Source organism: Peromyscus maniculatus, chromosome 20 (assembly GCF_049852395.1).
Source record: "Peromyscus maniculatus bairdii isolate BWxNUB_F1_BW_parent chromosome 20, HU_Pman_BW_mat_3.1, whole genome shotgun sequence".
NCBI lineage: Eukaryota > Metazoa > Chordata > Mammalia > Rodentia > Cricetidae > Peromyscus > Peromyscus maniculatus.
The window spans coordinates 58,914,655-58,934,577 of NC_134871.1; the positions used below are offsets into that span (position 1 = coordinate 58,914,655).

A 19,923-nucleotide genomic window follows, 5' to 3' on the forward strand; every position below is an offset into this window, starting at 1 on the left:
CTCCCTCCCTCCCTCCCTCCCTCCCTCCCTCCCTCCCTCTGTCCCTTCCTTCCTTCCTTCCTTCCTTCCTTCCTTCCTTCCTTCCTTCCTTCCTTCCTTCCTTCCTTCCTTCCTTCCTTCCTTCCTTCCTTCCTTCCTTCCTTCCTTCCTTCCTTTCTCCTCCCTCCCTCCCTCCCTCCCTCCCTTTCTTCCTTCCAAGATTTATTTATTTCTTATGTATCCAGTTTTCTGTCTGCACTTATCCCTGCAGGCCAGAAGAGGGCACCAGATCTCATTCTAGATGATTGTGAGCCACCATGTGGTTGCTGGAAATGGAACTCAAGACCTTAACCTCTGAGCCATCTCTCCAGCCCAGGCAAAGACTTTATTAAGCTATCTTCCTAGCCTCTCTCTCTTTGTGTGTGTGTGTGTGGGGGGCGGTCAAAGGGAAGACATTGGTTCTCCTGCTCTGTCAGTCTCTGCCTTATGCCTTAGAGAACAGTGTGTTAATGAAATTGAAACCCACTGTTTCTGCTAGACTGGCTTGCTAGTGAACTCCTAGGGTCTGCCTCTCTCCATCCCCCAATACTGGGGAGGGGTGGTTTACAGACCTATATGGCAATGCCTGGCTTTCACATAAATGCCAGAGATTCAAACCCAGGTCCTTATTCTTGTGCGGCAAGTGCTTTTACTCCCTGAGCTGTCTCCTCAACTCCCAAATCAATCTTTATTCATAAGGCTGTGGACATGTTGTTTGGGACATGCCATCAGAGGATTGAAATGATTAAAATGAACTTCTGCTTGTTGGAGGCAAGATGGAGATGGAGTAGGGTGTTGTCTGGGTAATGAAAGACCCACAGAGGTTTCCTAGTGAGAACTTACTCAAAGTCTGAGAATCTCAGCTTGCTTTACCCAGCAGGGTTGAATAAGGGGATGACGTGACCACTGGTGTGGTTACCAGGTGTTTGGAAAAGGTCTACACTCGGCTGTGCTGTGCGGTATGCTTTGATCTTAATAGGGGGAGGTCTTTTGCCTCGTCCCTTGGCATTGTTAAAAAAAAGCCCTTTTGAAGAGCCAGACGGGGCCAGTGGATTTTGATCCAGGTCCTCCCGAAGCTATCCTGTGTTTCTGTCTGTCTCCTCTCTGCTATCTTTCTATCTAAAAGTTTCTTATTCTTCTCTCTTCCTCATAGGAACCCTTTAAAAGGTGGGAGCTGGCCTCCCACAATGATGAAAGTGTGAAGGGAGGGAGGCGTGGTCATAGAGGAGGGAGGTGCAGAGTTAAAAGCCACGACAATTTGACAGGGTCTGGCAATGTGGGAGGTGAGGGAGAAACAGGCATTGGTTGGAAGGTGTTGATAACACAAGCTGAGTTAAGAAAAGGTCAGTTTGCAACTAACTTTGGACACCAAGTGTTTGAGAATACAAACCACTCAGGGCCCTCGGAATTTTCTCTTTGGGATTCTGATCCTTAGCCGTCTGCCAGAGAGGAGAACATCAAAGGCTGAGACAAATCCTCTGGACACAGTGAACACCCATTCACTGTTTATTGAAAAGAGCGCTGTTTAGTTAAATCCCTCCATATACCGTCAGGCTTCTGCCTCCTCTGAATCTGGTTTTCTGACTGTCCTTTTCTAGCCTGAATTACCCTTTAAACTTCCAATCACTTTCCAACTGCATGAACAGCTCACTTCTGACTTCTGTTGTGAAACTCCAGAAAAATCAAGATGAACTCTGATGGACAGTGAAGTCAGACAAGGAAAAGTAAGGGACCGAGCTTCTAGGCAGAAAGTCTAGCAGGAGCAAAGTCAAACGGTGTAGATGGGCCTGCTCCTGGGGCAGAAATGGAAAGTCAGGGGATCCATTCAGGTGGAGTGTGAGTGGCCCTGAGAATCCTGTCTGGTGATGGAATTGTGCTACCTGAGATGTCTTGTAGAAGTCAGATCTGAAAGCTTGAGCTTTCAGGAAGCCCAGGGGATCTGTCAGGTATGTCCATGCCCTTACATAGCTGAGACCAGCAAACTGTGGCTCCATGCTATTTACATCCTAGACACACAGCCTGGCTACATACATTCCTTAGAATCTCCTGTAATGTAAGTACTGGGCAGTGAGATTAGGATTTGTCTGTTAAAGCTGTTAAAGGGTGGTGATGGTGTTTTTTTTTTTTTAAAGATTTATTATTTTATGTGAATGTTTTGCCTGTGTGTATGTGTGTATGTGCACTGTGTCCATGCATGATGCCTGCAGAGGTCTGAAGAGGGGTGTCAGATCCCCTGGGATTGGACTTACAAACAGTTTTGGGTGCTGGTAACTAAATCTGGGCCTTCTACAAGAGCAACAGGTGGTCTATATCACTGAGTCAACTTCAGTTCCAAAGCTTGTCTTTTTTTTTGGACAGGGTTTCTCTATGTAGCCCTGGAACTCATTCTATAGTCTGACCTCAAACTCACAGAGATCTGCTTGCCTCTGCCTTCCAAGTGCTGGGATTAAAGGTGTGTGCCACCACCAACCAGCGTTAATGATTGAATTTTAATGTGAATTACAAACTAGCTTGTTGGAAATTCTCTGTTCAGTTTTCCCAGATCAGGTAGACTAATGTTGCCCCAAATCTATTGAAATCCAGACACTTCTTCAGGGGAGGTTACATAGGCCTCATGAGAAAGAAATCTGTGTAAATATTTTGGAAGCTCAGGGATGTTCTAACACAGAATGTAAACTTGTGTAAGCATATTTATACTTTTAAAGTTCATGGAGATTTAAACAACATTAGAAATTTATGCTCTAGGAATCTTCCAATGTGCTATTGAGGTTTTAATGACTATTATAACAAGTATTATAAGGAGCCTAGATCTTTCTCAGCTTTTAACCTATATTCTAAGAATATATGAGATATTTTCTCCTTTCTTTCCTCTTCTTCCCTTTTAAAGATAGGGTGTCATGCATCTCATATTGGCCTCAAATATGCAGCTACATGCATCATCATACTTTTTTTATGTGGTCTTGGGAATCAAACCCAGAGCTTCATGTATACTAGGCAGGCTCTCTACCAACTGAGTCACATTCCCAGCCCTTCAAAGGTATTTCTTACAGACATTAAATTTAACATTTTAATTTCTCATTTAATCACTATAGCACTCAAAAAAATTTTTTTTAAGTGAATTACAGGGCCAGGAACATGGCCCAGCAGGTAAATATGCCTGCTGCTAAGCCCAACAACCTGAGTTCAATCCTTAGAATCACATGGTGGAAGCCGGGCAGTGGTGGCGCATGCCTTTAATCCCAGCATTGGGGAGGTAGAGGCAGGTGGATCTCTGTGAGTTCAAGGCCAGCCTGGTCTACAAAGCGAGTTCCAGGAAAGGCACCAAAACTACGGAGAAACCCTGTCTTGGGGGTGGGGGGTGGGGGGAGAATCATATGGTGGAAAGAAAGAACCAGCTCCTACAAGTTCTTTGGCCTCCACACATATACAGTAGCATGCTACCCACACACATACACACAAAGTAAAAATGTCATCATTTGAGGCTGGAGGGCTGGAACAATGGTTAAGAGCACTTGCTTTTTTTTTGTGGAGGACTTGGGCTTGGTTCTTAGCATCTACTTGGTGGCTCAAGCCACTAGAATTCTAGTTCAAAGGACTCTGACACCCTCTTCTGACTTCACGGGCACCAGACACACACGTGGTACATGCACATACATACCTGCAGAAAAACACTCATATAGATAAACTAAGTCTAAAACTTTTAATGCAGACACACATCTATATATTGTTTGTTTTTTCAAGACAGGGTTTCTCTGTGTGGCCCTGGTTGTCCTGGAACTTGCTCTGGAGACCAGGCTGGCCTGGAACTCACAGAGATCTGCCTGCCTCTGCCTCCTGAGTGCTGGGGTTAAAGGCGCTTGCCACCTCTGCCTGGCTAAAGTAATACTTTTTTAAAGTGAGCTGTCTCCGGGATCTCCTCAGGCTTGTTAGTCCTGCCTTTGACAGTCTCCGCATCCCAACTTTCTTGTCCTGCGTATGGCACTGCCTTAGTATAAGTCCTGCCATTCTTTCCCTTTGCTGTCATGACCACTGCCTTGAGACAGGCCTCACGATTCTCCCATGACTGCATCCTATTTTGTTGTATCATTCTGGTTGGCCAGGAAAAAATATCTCCTTAAAATGAGGAGAGATGACGACTCCCTCTGCTCAGACTCCAGCAGTCCCCCGTCATCTGAAGAAGCTAGAAGATAAAGATGTCTTCAAGGCAGGCTTGCCTGCCCTTCGGCTCTCTGACTTTACACCAGCTATCGGCTGTCATGTGCTAATTCTTTACAATGGGCATTTCTCCCCATACACCTTTGGACCTTGCTGTCCCCTTGGTCCAGCAATATTCTGCCTTCAAGTTTGAGACATGAAAGACGGGAAGAACGTGGCTTATTCCTTTCTCCGTCAGGTCTGTAAGTTGGTAGCCTTGTTTTTAAAAGACCTGCTTTGACCACCATCTGAAATCGTGCCTTTTCATTGGTCTGTTCCCTCACTTATCTGACCTGACCACTGACTTGGCATTTGACTCACTACACTGTGTAGTTGTTATCCATGTTCCTTACTGCAGTCTTCGGGTGCCGAGAAGGACTGTCTGCTAATTTTGTTCATTGCTAGCTCGCTTGCCCTGTATGCTGCAGGCCTCCAGCAAACACTTGCTAAGTGGGTCATTCCAAAAATAGCTGTGTGTCCATCAGCTGCACTGTCCCCTACTCATAGGAGCCTCCTCTAGTAGAGAATTCTGTATAGGCAGAGGGAGTGTCCTGCTCGTCACTGAGTTTCCAGAACAGGGTCATATCTATGCTCAACAAACATGACTTCTAAATCTGATGTGCCTGTGGGTTCTTAGCATCTGGAATCTTTCATTCAAGTATGCAGCTGTAGTTACTGAGTGTTACTTATGCTTTCAAAAAAGATTATTATTGGTTTACTCTTTTTCTTTTTTTCTTTCTTTTCTTTTCTTTTTTTTTTTTTTTTTTTTTTTTTTTTTTTTTTTTTTGAGACAGGGTTTTACTCTGTAGCTCAGACTGCCCTTGAACTCTTGGTAATCCTTCTGCAAGGCAATACTATTTCTGAAGTATTGAAGGCAAGTCTACAGGTATTGAGCCATCCTTGTCCAACTTAGTTTAACGTTGTTTCAGCAAGAGAGCATGTGGGACTGAAGTAGCCCGTGGCTGCAGGGTATTTCGTGTGCCCTCACAGATATGCTTGCCTGGCACCCCTGGCCTCAGTAGGGTTGCACTCCAGCCCAGACTGCTACAGAAGGCATGCCAGTGAGTGGAGTAGGCAGGTGGGCCCCACCCCCTGGCAGATAAACAGAAGTAGCCCCATGGAACAGGTAAAGGTTCTAAAGCAAGAATTTATTCCAAGTGCACATGAGAGGGTGGACAGCGCCCTCAAAGCCTGCATTATTCCGGAAAGGCATATGTTTCAAAGCAGGGAGGAAGCCCTCGTGAACATTCTCCTAGATTGCTATTGCCACCATTCTAGTCTGAGCTGGGGCCTTATAGTTCCCTAACACAACATAGGCACCTAAGGGCTGAGAGAGAAGTATACAGCCTTATTTTTTATTAGCATGTACCAAGAAAAAAAAAAATCAAAATTCCCTTGCCGCTCCAGTCCCGCCTCCACCTGGGCCCTAAAGGAGCAGTATCTGCCTGGAGCGCACCTGCCACCAGAGCTGTGCAGAACTGGGCACGTGTGCATGCCACCCCTTGTGCCTGTGAACTGGCCACAGGCTTCTTCCTCCACCAGGTGGGGACAAACGGGCAGCTGGTCTTTCTCCTGTCCTCAGCTTTCAGTCTTGGGCACTTTGAAAAGATCAGCGATGTCCAACAGTGCTTGGCGAATGTGGTTCCCAAAGCGCTGGGCATTCTGTGGGAACTGGGAGCTTAGACACATTCTCAGGACAGCCCCCAGCCCCCTGAACCCACAAGCAGACTCTCCCCCACCAGAGGTGGAGTGTGCTTCTGGGATACCCCACGGAGCACCTCTTCTCGGGACCACCCCAAATGGGAGCGTGGGAGACTCACCGTCTCAGAACTTGAGAACTTGCTGGAAACATGGAAGAACATAGTATTTTCACCTGCGATCATGTAAGAAACCCCATAACCATCATCTGCCACCTGAGGACAAGAAGCAAATGAGTCCCAAGAGTCAAAGTGATGGATTTTTCCCTTCCCACAAGAGTCACAGGAGGTGGGCCCATGTTGGATACTGCATTCTTTCCTAATCCAGCAAAGAGTATGCAAACTAAAGGACTCTGCCTCTGGTTCCAAGACTGGAATTTCAGTTTCCTTTCAAGGATGCTGCCCCTGTGTTTGGCAGTCTGGGACTCACATTTCCTCAGGGACTCGCACTATAGACCATCCCCCTCTCTGTAGGAATCCAGCCTTCTGACAGAGCAGCTCAGGTGAATGCTCCATTGGGAAAGGGCTGTTCTCTTCAGGTGAATACACCTCTGGAGGACCCAGTGTGTTGCTTTATCCCCTGAAGAGCAGCCTTGAGTGTGGTGATGCCGCCCAGGGGAAGTTGTGAGTGGGCAGTCCTAGCACCTGCCTGCCTCAGTCAGCAGTGACCATTTTACAGTCACACAGTCTTCTCTAAATCAAGTGCTCATGCCCGTGTCTGCACCCCTAAACTGAAACTCCGGGGTCCCGATGCTGCCGACCACCATCCTTCTGGGGCACTCACTGGGCCAAAGCCACCCCCGGCTCCCAGATGATTGGGGTACTGATTTGGATCAAACATGCGGATCTGGTACTGAGGAATCTGGCTGGTGGAGAGGCTCCAGGGTTCCGAAAGCACCTGTGACAGGGAGGTGGCAGTCTGTTAGACATTAGGCACTCAGTGTGCCCCTGTCCTGCCAGCAGTGCCAGAGGACTATGTCAGTACAGACAACATCAGCCAGGCATGGTGGTCCATGACTGTAATCCCAATACTGAGGAGGCAGAGGTAGGAGGATCATCCATGAGTTCAAGGTCAGCCTGCTCTCCCTAGTGAATTCCAGGCCAGCCAAAGCTATCTAACAAGACTTGGTCTTGCCGGGCAGTGGTGGCATACGCTTTTAATCCCAGCACTCGGGAGGCAGAGGCAGGTGGATCTTTGTGAGTTTGAGGCCAGCCTGGTCTACAGAGCAAGATCCAGGACAGGCACCAAAACTACACAGAGAAACCCTGTCTCGAAAACACACACACTAAAAGAAAAAAAAAAAAAGAAATGGACATGGACATGTGTGGTGCAGGAGTTCCCTGAACTACCGATGTTCCTCTGTCCCCACCGCCCATTTGAAAATCTCAGCATCTGCATAAGCTCTCCCCAGCTGCGGCTGCCTTAGTCCCATCTGCTCCTTACCCCTCCCTGACCTCAGCCTGCTTCACTCTCTCTCAGATACTATCGCCATCTGGCAGAACACACATACGTCTGCTTTTTTCTCACAAGAGCACTAATTCCACAGAGCCCTATCGCAAGAAGGCCTTTCTCTGGGCCTAAAGGCAAGGGGATAGAGGTCACACCCGGCAACTTCACTGACCTCAGCCAGGAAAGGAGAGCTAACCCCTAAGTACTTGGAGACGATGTAAAGGCAGAAGAGGTGCCTGTCGATCCCGGCCCCTGTCATAGCCAGGCGATACATGTTTTGGTGTTTTTCAGAAGCCTTCCGGAAGAGATTCTGGAGGTCTTCTTTCTGGGGGTCAGAAGCAGAGGGGTCAAGTGTTCCTTGAAGTAAACAGAGGTGAAGGAGGGAGAGAGACAAGGTGTGGGGGGCTCACCGTATGGGACCCCTTCATCATGGCCTTCACAAAGGCTGTGGACTCACTGGTACAGGAACGCACAGTCTCAGTCCGCCCCTCTCGGAACATTCTTGTCATTGAGGCCTCATAAGTCAGGCAGAACTTGCCTTTGTCCTGGGGTACACAGCAGGGGGAGTCAAGCAGGTGGACCCCGAGGATGCCCTGCACATTCAACAGCCCTCAGAAGCTCCTACCCGGAAATGAGCCAGCTGCAGGGCAATCTGGACAAAGGCGTCAGGGCTGGTCCGACACTTCTTGATGAGGCCTTTGCCGAAGGGTAAGAACTGGAAGCAGTATAACTCCACATCGTCGGCCAGTGCCTTGGCCACCTGGTACGAATTCTCGATGACTTCCCGGCACTGCCAAGATGTGGAAAAGGGTCAGTTGAGGGCAGAGTCCTCCGGGGAGGCCTCTAGATCTAAGAAGGTGTGAAGTCTAGGTGATGGGGGAAAGGCAGAGTCTACCCAACAGCTTCCGAAGACACAAACGACAACCTGTGAGGATTCAGCACCAGGCCCCGCTGAGCCTGGTGGGGAGGAGGGGAACTATCAGACTGCCAGGTGCTTTATGGACGTGAGCCATGGATCTCAGCGTTTCTCTAGCCAGACAACCCTGGGGTCTCTGCTTTGCTTGTGGCCCACGTGGCACCCCGAGAAGCGCTTTGTCCCTTCATCCTGAGGATGAGACCTAACCCCCTCGTTCCTAGCCCGCATACCTGCACAGGAATGTCCCATTGCAGCCGCTGAGGAGGCGCCAACTTCATGTTTGGCTCTCCCACACAGTGTCCAGTGTCCGTGTAGCCCAGGTGAAAGGTATCAGTGCCCAGGACGAACTGCAGGGACAAAACACAACTGAGAAACGAGCTTCATTGCCAGGACCTGCCCAGAAGGTCCCCTCTCTAGGCCTTTACCTCCCAGAGGTGCCCAATGATGGGGGCATCTGCCCATGAGTGTTCTGTGTTGAGGCCCAGTAGGCCATTCTTGAAGGAAATAAGAGTGAAAGATTTGTCGAACCACCTGCAAGAGTAGATCAGAGGAGACCCGAAGCTGGGAAATTATACAGATCTCCAACCTACAACCTTAACCCTACACTTCTAACACTAATGATCCAATTCTAATTACTAATCCAGAACTTAACCTTTATTGTTTTAAAAAATTTTAAATTACATTTGTTTGTGTGAATATGCGTGTGTGTGTGTGTGTGTGTGTGTGTGTGTGTGTGTGTGTGTGTGTGTACACATTGATGCGTGGTGGTCAAAGGATAATTTTTGGAAGTTGGTTCTCTCTTTCCACCATGTGGGTCCTGGGGTTTGAACTCAGGTCATCAGGCTTGGCAGCAGATACCATTACCCACTGAACTATCTCCTTGCCCCCCATCTCAATCTCTATTCTTTTTTTTTTTTTTTTTTGGTCTTTTTGAGACAGCATTTCTCCTTTTCTGGATCTTGCTCTGTAGACCAGGCTGGCCTTGAACTCACAGAGATCCACCTGCCTCTGCCTCCTGAGTGCTGGGATTAAAGGTGTGCGCCGCCGCCAGGCTCAATCTCTATTCTTAATCTTCAACTCCAATCTTAGCTATTACCACCTTACCCCTGAATAACTGCCACCTGCCCCTTAACTCTGAACCCGACTCCTACGTTAATCTTCTAACCCAAACCACTAGCCTCTAGTTCTAATCACTAGATTTGAACTCTGACCTCTGACCCTTGAGTCCGGGGCACACACCTGTTATAGCAGTTACCATGCAGCAAGGCCTTGCCGCAGAGGCTGAGACTGGCCTCATCGTTGGGGTTGTAACAGTGGGACTCTTCATCCAGGGCCACAAAGAAGGCGGCACGTTCGATGGCATCCAGGGAAGTCTTGTTCTTGCCAGAGCTGAAGAAGGTCTGACGGGCCTGTGCCCACTCTGCCCTGAGGGTACACAGGCCGGTAAGCAGTAGAACCAATGTGTACTTTTTATCAGGGGATCTCTTAGGATCTGGCTGAGTCTGGGAGACGAGAGGAGGTAGGACCACTTGGGTACCCTGAAAGATGGCCTCTGTCCTTACCACCAGTGCCCTTCACTATGTATTATGTGCCTGTCCTTGGCTGCGACTCTGGCCTCCAGTTCTAGGGTGGAGGGAGGGCCAAGCTCTCCTTCTCATGAAGCCTTGAGCCTGGGTCTGGACAAGCCCTCCCCCACAGGCCCTGGATACCTTCCTCCTGCGGTGAGGGCTGCCAGCTTCTCCTCCCCAGGCTGAGGCGAGGAAGGGTCATCCAGGATTCTCTGGAACTGCATCTCTAGGTCTCGAGGCTTGAGCAGGCGAGAGCCCTCATAGAGCCACACCTTGTAGAAGCGGCCTTTGTGGTAGACGGCCACATGTCTGCTCTCTGAGAGATGCTGTAGCACATCTGTGACAGAAGTTAGTGAGCAGCTGAGGCAGGACCTCAGACAATACGCAGTTGCCCCTCTCGAGCCCAGAGAGGGCCCGCCCCCAACACACAGATGGTCCCTGCAGACTCTGCTCTGCCTCATATCTGACCTGGGCCTGCCTTCATCTAGGGGCAGATTTCCATGCTAAGCTAGTCCCTGTGCCCCGAGCGAGTCCCTCCTGCCTTCTCTTCAGGCTCCACGAGAGATAGGCTCAGTGTTCCTTCATTGCTCTTGACTCATGACTACCTTCCTAGGTACTCAGAAGCCTTGGAAGGACAGCCACTGTTCTGGACTCCTTGGGGTCCCAGCATCAGCACCATGTCAGTACATAGCAACCATCCCAGCATCAGCACCATGTCAGTACATAGCAACCATCCAAGCATCAGCACCATGTCTGTACATAACCATCCCAGCATCAGCACCATGTCTGTACATAACCATCCCAGCATCAGCAGCATGTCTGTACATAACAACCATCCCAGCATCAGCACCATGTCTGTGCATAACAACCATCCCAGTATCATCAGCACCATGTCTGTACATAACAACCATCCAGAATCTGTCACGAACTGACTACTTTTCACAAACTCATGATCCTGAGACCCTGGAGTGCTTAGAGAAAAATAGTAGTTGGGCAGCTAGCTGTCATGGCTAGGACTTCCTCTTGATGGATGCCTGGGAGGGTAGGACTTCCTCTTGATGGGTGCCTGGCTGTAGTCCCGTACCTGTTTCCTTGCCTGGAATGCGTGTAGTGTTGAACATCCTCTCCATCTGGTAGGAGCACATGGGTACCATGCCCAGTGCCATTACCTGGAAGGAAGGCCCAGCATGGCTTAGATTCAAGCCACTCCTCCTTACCCCACCCTTAACCCCGATGTAACTCACAGGTTTGATCTCTTCACGGTCCAGTTTGCGGCGATACATGATCATGGCGTGAACGGCATTTCCCAGACGTGCTGCTTGCACATTTGTGTTCCTGATAAGCACAAAATCCTACAGACAGAGCAGAGTCTGTAGGCTGGGCACCTCTGGCTGGGTGTCACCTGAGTCTCACCAACCTGAGGAAACTTTTTCAGGGGCCTGAGGTATTGTAGACCCTGCCTATGTTCCATCCCACATCATGTCAGGGTGAACTTCCAGAAATGTATAACTGACAGGCTCCAGCTTTGATCAGGACTATTCTCTGCCCATTCATACTTGACTTATTTTGCTTCAAAGGGGTTCTACCATAAAACAACAAAAAACCATTCTTTGATTTGGACAGGTTGTAAGTTGCTAGAAAGACAGTTCACGGATGACGGGAATTCCAGGAGGCTAGCAGGGTATGTTTTAGACATCAGCAGAGAGTAGGCACTGGGCAGCAGGAAGATCAGCCACCTGTCCACAGGTGTATGGTGTGGACACCAGTCACGTGAAGTGAGGCAGACAGCGGCTTCCCGAGTACCACAGGGGGCTGGTATTCACCCTCTGGTCTGATCCACAAAGGGACAAAGGCAAAGCATGTTTTAAGAAATTCTCCAAAAATGGTGTCAAGATAACCAAGAACCTGTGCCTGAGAGGCCAGGAGGCCAGGGAGGCCAGGGCAACGCTAGGAAGCAATGGAGTATGGCACAAGTGGCCTGAGAAGTTCATGGGCAGTCTCAGAATGCTCCCTCTCGCCAGGATCCCCACCACCCACAGGCTGGCTCTGGATTGCTCCTCCAGGATCTTCTCTCCTCCCTTTTTCTTTCCCTCAGGCCTCACTCCATAAGCCCCACTCACCCATGGAAACTGACGCAAAGGCTCTGGAGTGTCCTCTAGGTCCTTGTTCCAGAGCTGGGGACAGAGCTGGGCACACAGGAGCCCTAGGAGGCTCTGGTTCTTACCATGGCATAATAGTTGCTGTTCACCATGAGGGGGCTCCTGCCTCGGAGGTAGACGTACTCTTCCCACCAGTCACTCACCTGTGGATAGTCAGGCTGCAGGTTAGAGCTGAGGAGGCGGTATCGAGAACACAGGCAGAAGAACAAGCCTGGGAGGGCAAACTTACATAGTTGGTTGCCCACCATGACTTGAGTACCAGGTATTTCTGCAGCCTGGGGGCAGTCTTGTCCTGGAATTCTTTTGCCAGTGTCTCCATGCGGTAAAATTCATCTTCATCCAATAAGGGCCGCACAGAATCCAGGTACTGTCCAGTCAAATTGTGATCATGAAGATGGCTCTACCTCTCCCTCTTAACCTTCTTACAACCTCTCCTCAACCAGACCCCTGTTCTTCTCAAGCCAGCTATTTATAGAAAACAGTGCTTATAAGTTTGGACTAGTCCTCTGAATCCGGGATTTTGTGCTCATTGGCACTCAGGCTCTTACCCGCTGAATCGTGGCTGGCACACTGGGTACAGGAAGCTTAGGCAGAGATGTTTGGAAGCTATAGAGCATGGGCCGTCGGCTGGACAGGAGGCGAACGCAGATCTAAAGGTACAGAGTGCAGTGTCGGGGTAAGAGCTAACAGGAAGAGTGGACACAAACTAGAAAATGATCAAGTCCTTCAGAACCATCCCAGCTCCCTCAGGAAAAACGCATGCACCAGGCTCTCTTGTTCAATCTGCCTCTCCCTTCTTGCTCAGAACCCCAAATGAGATTTCCCCATGATCTCAAACCAGATGCCTGCACCCTCCAGTGCTTCTGCTCACAGCCCAGATCTTGGTGGCATAACTGGTCTTGCTGTGCATCTCGAACATCCACCCGTGGTAGGAAAGTAGCAGCTTCAGGGATTGTCGGAAAAAGAAAATGCCTGTTGCCCAGACCCCAGTGGAGAAGATGACCACGCTGAGAAGTTCCTGGGTCTGTGGTGTCCAATAGGGGCCATAACTATTGGAGAAGGAGGAAGGCTTCAGGATAGCCCTTTGATGCCATCCTTTGGGGAGTTCTAACTGCAGTTGATGGCTATGAACTCTCTTGGGGAAGACCCGAATGGAAAAAGACCTTGCTGGGTGCACTCAGGTCTGAGTGCATGAAATAGACAAACTGCCTTGGAACTAAGAGATGGTAGCCCTGTGAGAGGGACCCTTTGGCCACCAATGACTGCTTTTCTGTATCTGTCTAGTACAGGAATCCTGGCCTTGGGAACTGTCTTGGCCCTTTTTTTCTGAGACATGTGTCTTCCAGGTGCCTTACCTGGCAGGGAGGTATCTCTGGATGCAATGGACCAGCCCCATGGAGAGATCCACTTTGCAATAGTTGGAACCAACTGTTGCCATGACAACAACCAGCCAGCTGGTGGGGCTGCCAGGGTACACACCCCTAAGGATGCCATTCTGTGGGGGAAGAAACAAGCATCCTTGTGGAGTGGGAAAATGTAATTAGGCACCTGGGAAGTCCTGAGAAAGGGCTCCTGGTCTTTGCCTCATCCATTCACTGTGTCCTTCCTCCATACATGTCTACATTATATGTCCCATCACATCTTTATCACCCTTCTGGTTTCTGCACGACTGGAGCCTATCTATAACCAGCAGAACTGCTGGCCAAAGGCGGAGACAGGCACTGACAGGGAGACTAACTGCTGACAGCTGGCTTCTGCCTAAGCACCTGCTGGGAAAAAGAGGCCGGGAGAACCACCTGTTCCCACACCTTAATGCGAATAAGGCGTTTCTTCCAGGAGTTGATTCCAGACAGATAGATGTGTCTCACAGCCTCCCGACTAAGCTGGAAGTCGACCCCATCCGGGGTCACAGTGAACTGGAAAGCTACTGCCTGGTGTGCTTCCGCCATCCTGGGGCTCAGTCAGCACCTAAGGTTAGGTAGGGGCAGAAGGTGCTTAGTGTGTCCAGCCCCGCCCCCGCCCGGCCACCTCTAGCTGAGGCTCCGCCCCTCCGCCGCCCCATCTGGTCCTCGCTCCCCCTACCACCCTCTGCCCGGTTCCCTATGCGACCACCCCCCTCCCAAACCCGCCCGTGCCCCAACGCTGCTGCGCGCCCTGCTGGGCCCTCCCAAGCCTGGCTAACCGCCGCCGCCGCCGCCGAACCCTCGTGGGGTTCCGGACAGGCCTGTCTGCAATGCTGCAGGAGTCGGGCTCCAGGCGCCCCAAGGGCAGCGAAGGGCGGCTTGGGGTCCAGGAAAGACGCCCAGGGAAGGGAGTGGGCCCCGGCAGAGACTAGGTTCGGGTGCTCCCAGCACAGTCCTCGCTCGCAAAGCTCGGATGACAGTAAGGCTGAAGAGTTGTGGGATGGAATGGCTCTGGGTCCCGATGGCCTCCCTGTGCTGGTCCCTCACTCACAGCTCAGGTTCGCTTCTGTCGGTGTAGGGTCTGGCCACTCTGGCCCATGTCCCCACGTCCTTCAGGCCTGGCCACCCCAGCCTGGCCCCGCCCTGCCCTCACTGGGAACTTGACACCCACTCCCAAATTGGGGTGGAGAAAACAGATATGGGCGGAAACCAGAACCCCCTCCTTTTGGTGGGGCGCCTAGAAGGGGTGGGCAGAGTTCCCACAAGCCTGCTGAAGGTTGCTGGAAGGTCTGGGACAGGGGAGTGGAGGGTCTCACGTGAGCATGGTTGCACCAGTGCTAAAAATAGCTGAATGTAGGGAAAAGGTCACCAAGAGTCAGCTGTGCAGCCTGTTCCCTAATTCCAGGACTCTAGGTTGACAATCGACCCAGGGCCCACTGATGCCCCACCCCTCTCCAGCCCTCTTCCCCAAGTCAGTATTTGTTACTTCTAGACTGGAGCCAGGGAATATCACGGAACAGAAGATCTCAATGAGTGGAACCGACAGACCCCCTCCCCACTTTTACGCACAGTGCACTAAACAGAAATCACTTAAATCTGCATCCCTCAGTTTGTATGTTTCCGAAGCAGTTCGTTTATTTAAGTACACAGCCCCAGGGATTCCAGATGCCCACCTTGGGCAACTACTCAAACAGGATAGAGGTCAGCTATTTTAACAACAGTCTCACTTAAGGGGCACAGCCCAGTCTCTGGGGTCTCCTGCTCTTTGGCCCTCCCTCCAAGGTCCTGCCCTGGAGTCTTCAGGAGAAATCTGAGGTGGGGTTGGACTGTCAGGATGATGGGTGGAAACTGGTCAGCTGCCCCTTCTGCTGGAAGTAGAACTGGAACCGAGACTGGGCGTACTCCTAAGGAAGGAAACCCATAACACAGAGCGATGAGAAGGCTTGGAAGCAGTGCCTACACCTGCTGTCTTCTGCCCGCAGCTACCAGGGGCTGCCTGGATTTCCTGGAGGACACGACCAGCGCTCCTCCCCGGCCCCCACCCAACACGCCCAATGTACAGGTTATTACCAAGTAGCCAAACTCTATGGTGGACATGGATGCCTGGAGGATGGACCACAGACCCCAGAAAAAATGAGAGGCCAGAGCGTACCTAGGGAATGGGGGGGGGGAACGACAGGAAAATGAGGTGCCATTAAGAGTACGTCTAGTATTGCCTGGTTTCCCCCAAATCTAGTCCATCTCCAAAGCCCCAGCTTCTCCCCCACTGTCCTAATCCTTACCCCACTGTGACTCTGCTTTTTTCCTGATGTCAACGTTCATCTACACTGGCACCTTACCTGCAATTCTCCTCCTCCTAGTCCTCCCTCCCTCCCATCCTTCCCTCACCCTCCATCCTCACCGATTGGCCTCTGTCAGCAAATCCTCCTCCAGCTTCTTCTGCTCTTCAGAGAGGATCTGACCTTTCTGAACCTCTGCCAGATAATGGCGGATAAAATGGAGCTGAGAGCAACGGACAAGCGTCAGGAACTGGGGAGACGGTGGAACACTACCTTTTCTAGCCGTTCTTTCTTTTTACCAAAAAACAAACAAAAAAGCTCTCCTTTTCCCAACCTCCAGCCTACCAACCTGCTGTGCTCTAGTGGGGTAGTCTGTGGGTCTCGCTTTGTAGAAAGGCCACTCCTCGTGGGTATAATCATAAACCCACTCACAAAAATGATTCCCAATGTCAAAGCCCCTGAGAGAACAAGCAAGCATTCAGTCCATGGGCAGCTGGGATGTGGAGACGAAGGCCCGGCAGTGTTCTCCCAGAGCCCGGGGGGGGGGGGGGGGGGGGGGGGGGGACGACGACAGGTCCCACGGGAGCTTGCCCTCCAACCCTTTCTTACCTGTAGTTATAACTACTGTACTCAAAATCAACCAACATGAGGCTGTCACCATTTTCTGGCTCGGAGAGCAGTAAGATGTTCCCTGGGGGAATGGGGATTTTGGTCACTTCAGGGCACCCCACCCCCTTCAGCCCGGGCTCGAAGACTCACAAACGTTCTCATACCTTCCTGGATGTCATTGTGGCAGAAGACCACTGGTGATGGGGTGGCCTCTAGCAATTTCCTGCAGAGGCAGAGGGGCAGAGGTTATGAGGTCATGTGACTACAGCAACCTTCAAAGGCTAGCCCTGACCCTAGTCCTCGGCAAATCCTGGGGAGGACACTGCTAAATGCCAGGTCTGCCTTCACCTGAGGTTGCCCATCTCATCCTTCAGGTTGTACATCTCCAGCAGGTTCATCTGGGGGAGGCCCGTGGAAGGCAGGTCCTGGATCTGTTTTAGGTACCTGTAAGCCCCCCAAATAGGATACATTCACTCTCCTATCTTTCCCCATTCTCTTCTCCTATATACTTTTAGGCCACATTTTCCTGTCACTGTGACTTGGCTGGGAAACATGAGCGTCCATGATGGATACTGGGAAGCCTATCCACCCAAACTAGAGGTTCAGTTTAGGTGTACCGGTCCCAAATTTGACTCACCGCTCCATGGTCCCAAACAACCAGTGGGGCTCCTTAGTGAAGGGCATCTCCATACCATGGAAACGGGCCATCTTTGTTGCAATGGCTCCCGACAACACTGGGTCCCGGAGCTCTCGAGTTTTCAATGGTCGGCTCTGTACCCAGTAACCTATCAGGGTGGTGAGGGGGCTGGGGCGGGACGGGGGAAGGGATATGGGGAATGGGAGGAGATCATGGTCTTAGGGAAATTTCCCTACCTAGGATCGGGGAAGAGGAAGGACTTGGTAAAAAAAAAAAACAATTAAAACTGGGCTCTTACTGGGAGGTACTGTTCCAGGCGGCCCTCTGGAAACACTCCATAAAGTTGGGGCCCTAGTGACCTCTCTGCAAGAATGGCGAACATCACGCTTTCCAATACCAAGGAGTCTACACCCTGGAGGAAGATGGCAAAGGAGCCCAAGTCAGAGAGAGCCGGAGGTAAGTGGGCACGGGTGCAAAGGGATGATTTCTTCATCCATCATAGCTGGCTGGGGACTTCTGGTCTTACTGACTGGGGACTCTGGAGCAAAAGCTGTTGATGGCCCACGAGCATCAACCCTCTCGGATGCACAAGGACGACAACGGTTTCTGCCCCACTTGCTCACTTCAAGCTCCGGCCCTCGCTCCCCCTCACCTGCAGGATGGCCCCATACAGTCGTAGCAGCACCTCGCGGGGCTCCTCGCCCACACTGGGCAGGTGGTTCGGTAGCGAGCATCGGAAGAGCAGGTTGCTAAGGCCTCCGCTGCAGATCCACACCGGTCAGGCTCAGCAAGAGTCGGCCCAGATGGGTGAGACCCCCACCCTAGCCCCCACTCCCGAGAGAAGACCTCCCCAAGCCCCCAGGGAGACCCCGAACACCCCCCCCCCAAAGCACAGCGGTCCGCAGACCTGATCCTGGCCCCGCCCCCTCCCCCCCCCACCCCCCAGCATAGCACTGACAGCATCCAAACAGGGAGTGTCTTGAGAGCCCCGAGGCTGACCCCTGACCTCACGGGGCAAACGCTCAGCTCCTCCGGCTGCGCTCGGCGCCAGGCCCCGCCCAGGTACTCCCGGCACCACTGATAGGCTCGTCGCTGCGCGTCACGAGACAGCGAGGAAGCGCGCCGGCGATTGGGGACCGGCGCTGGGCACTTAGCATCCTGCAAGCTGTCTTTGGTCAGGCAGCCGCCGACAGCACCTCCTCCGGCTACACCGGTCCCGTCCGCCGCCATGACGCGGGCTCCGTTGGGCTCAACGCCCGCCGGTGCTCAGCAACCTTCAGGTGGGCTTCGCTCCTTCCGGCTCGGCTCGGTTCCGCTTCCGGCCGGCCGGAGCGTCCCTTGGGCGTCCTCGCGGCTCTTGGCGACCGTCTTCGGCTTCCTTCGTGGTCCCAGCGCTGGGACTGTTTCCAAGTCAAGCGCCGGTCTCAGGGGTGCGGTGCGGAGGGCAAAGACCGACGGCCGCATTCCCCGGCGGGGCGCGCTCTGGCCACGCCCCGTGGGCGGGTCTCCGTAGAGACCGGCTCCTGCGTGGACTGTGTCCGGAACCGAGGAAGTGACGCGGGCCAATCCGGGGCGCCGTGGACGGTTGGACAGTGGTAGCTCGGCTGTGTTTACCCGGAATCAGGCTCTCTGGCCAATGAATGGGCGATGGGGCCGGAGTGCGGCTCCGGTATGTATAACACCTGCCTTGTGAGACTCCCCACTAGGGCGTTAAGAGTGATCGAGCACACAGGGGCACTTGGTGAGTGAAGAGAAGAATGGGATTTTAAATTCCGGCCATTCATCCCCTTTCCAAACAAGGCAGCGTGTGTATGTAATGCTGGAAGGCGTCATTGGAATCAGTCCGGCGTATCCAAGCGCTGCATGGACTGCATGAGTACTAAGAATGTGACCCAACACAATAAACTTAAATATTATGAAGTGGATTTTTTTTCTCGATTTTTGTGCGTGTGTGTGACTTCTGCTAAATATCGGGGCGGGGGAGGCGCAGGGGGGACGCTTTAGTTGTCAATCCAGAAAGGAAGCCAACACAATTCATGATTCCTTTGAAGGATGAGGTTTATTGGAACGAAAGGGCTTCAAAGCTATGATTGGGCTTCGGGATGGGAGAGAGAGAATCACAAGGAAATAATAAAATATATGGAGGTCTAAACGTGAGACCTTAAAGTTAAGAAAAGAGTTCCCTTCCAAGTCTAGGGAGGAACTTTACTAAGAGTGTGTGTAAGAGAGCCAGGCGTAGTGGTATAAGCTTTTACTCCCAGCATTCAGGAGGCAGAAACCCAGTGGTTAGTTACCTGTGAGTTCGAGGCCAGCCTAGTCTACATATCGAGCTCCGGACCATTCAAGGCCTGTCTCAGAAAAGAGATGCCATGGGAATGACTAGGGAGTGAGCAGAGGAGCTAACAGAGAGTAGCCTTCAGTGCAATCTCCGGAAACCCCTGAGGAGTTTCTAGACCAATCTCCCAAATAAAGGAGGAACCTAGCCTTTTTTGTTTGTTTTTCCTCAATCTTTTGGGATTGTCAGGAAGTTTCACAGCACCTTATCTAGTTCAACATAGCTAATATGCAGGACAAATAACGTGGAGTCAGGTACTGGTTAGGGCCATAAGTCATGGTTAGGGCTGTTAGCGGTTCACAGCACAGGTAGTTTAACTCTGCCCCACTAAGAGCTGCAGGGGCATCCTGTGATGCAGGCTGTGGGAGCTGCCCTGAAGATGCAGACTGGTGTTCCAACATTACTTAGACCATGAACTTTGTGGAGAGTGAACTTTGTAGACGATAACACATTATGTTGCAATGTTATGAAGTTGGACGTGTGTCTGGAGATATCAAGTGGTGATTTTATTTTTGGCTAGTTTGGAAGCCTGGGGGAGAATTATAAGCTCTGCCTTCTGGGCGGAGGTTCTAGGTGAAAGTGGTTTTGATTCTGGTGTCTGATTGAAGCAGACCAGACTAAATCATTCAATCCGCTTTTTTTTTTTTTTTTTTTAACT

General features: G+C 51.3%; 2 protein-coding genes across 11 annotated transcripts; both read right to left on the bottom strand.

The window, feature by feature from the left end:
- Positions 1-5,339: 5,339 nt before the first annotated feature.
- Cpt1b (carnitine palmitoyltransferase 1B) lies at positions 5,340-14,582 on the bottom strand. 2 transcript variants are annotated; one of them, XM_006976170.4, is made up of 19 exons: positions 14,457-14,582; positions 13,811-13,970; positions 13,358-13,497; positions 12,874-13,051; positions 12,551-12,652; positions 12,232-12,369; positions 12,068-12,145; positions 11,088-11,195; positions 10,928-11,012; positions 9,985-10,180; positions 9,515-9,700; positions 8,701-8,806; positions 8,506-8,622; positions 7,985-8,149; positions 7,770-7,904; positions 7,532-7,684; positions 6,694-6,807; positions 6,033-6,125; positions 5,340-5,874 (listed from the first exon to the last, which is right to left on the bottom strand). In XM_006976170.4, exons 2-19 carry the CDS (start codon positions 13,949-13,951, stop codon positions 5,791-5,793), a joined length of 2,319 nt encoding a protein of 772 aa, XP_006976232.1. In that variant the 5' UTR covers positions 13,952-13,970; positions 14,457-14,582; the 3' UTR covers positions 5,340-5,790. The 2 variants fall into 2 exon arrangements, with proteins under 2 accessions (XP_006976232.1, XP_076412724.1); XM_076556609.1 differs by having other exon boundaries at positions 14,185-14,518.
- A 432-nt stretch (positions 14,583-15,014) lies between these two features.
- On the bottom strand, positions 15,015-18,409 carry Chkb (choline kinase beta). 9 transcript variants are annotated; one of them, XM_006976171.4, is made up of 11 exons: positions 17,937-18,409; positions 17,583-17,691; positions 17,229-17,342; positions 16,931-17,064; positions 16,642-16,737; positions 16,458-16,516; positions 16,294-16,375; positions 16,034-16,142; positions 15,807-15,907; positions 15,476-15,557; positions 15,015-15,309 (listed from the first exon to the last, which is right to left on the bottom strand). In XM_006976171.4, exons 1-11 carry the CDS (start codon positions 18,158-18,160, stop codon positions 15,235-15,237), a joined length of 1,185 nt encoding a protein of 394 aa, XP_006976233.1. In that variant the 5' UTR covers positions 18,161-18,409; the 3' UTR covers positions 15,015-15,234. The 9 variants fall into 9 exon arrangements, with proteins under 9 accessions (XP_006976233.1, XP_042120445.1, XP_042120447.1 ...); XM_042264511.2 differs by having other exon boundaries at positions 15,807-15,934; XM_042264513.2 differs by having other exon boundaries at positions 15,807-15,934; positions 16,931-17,078.
- Positions 18,410-19,923: the final 1,514 nt, after the last annotated feature.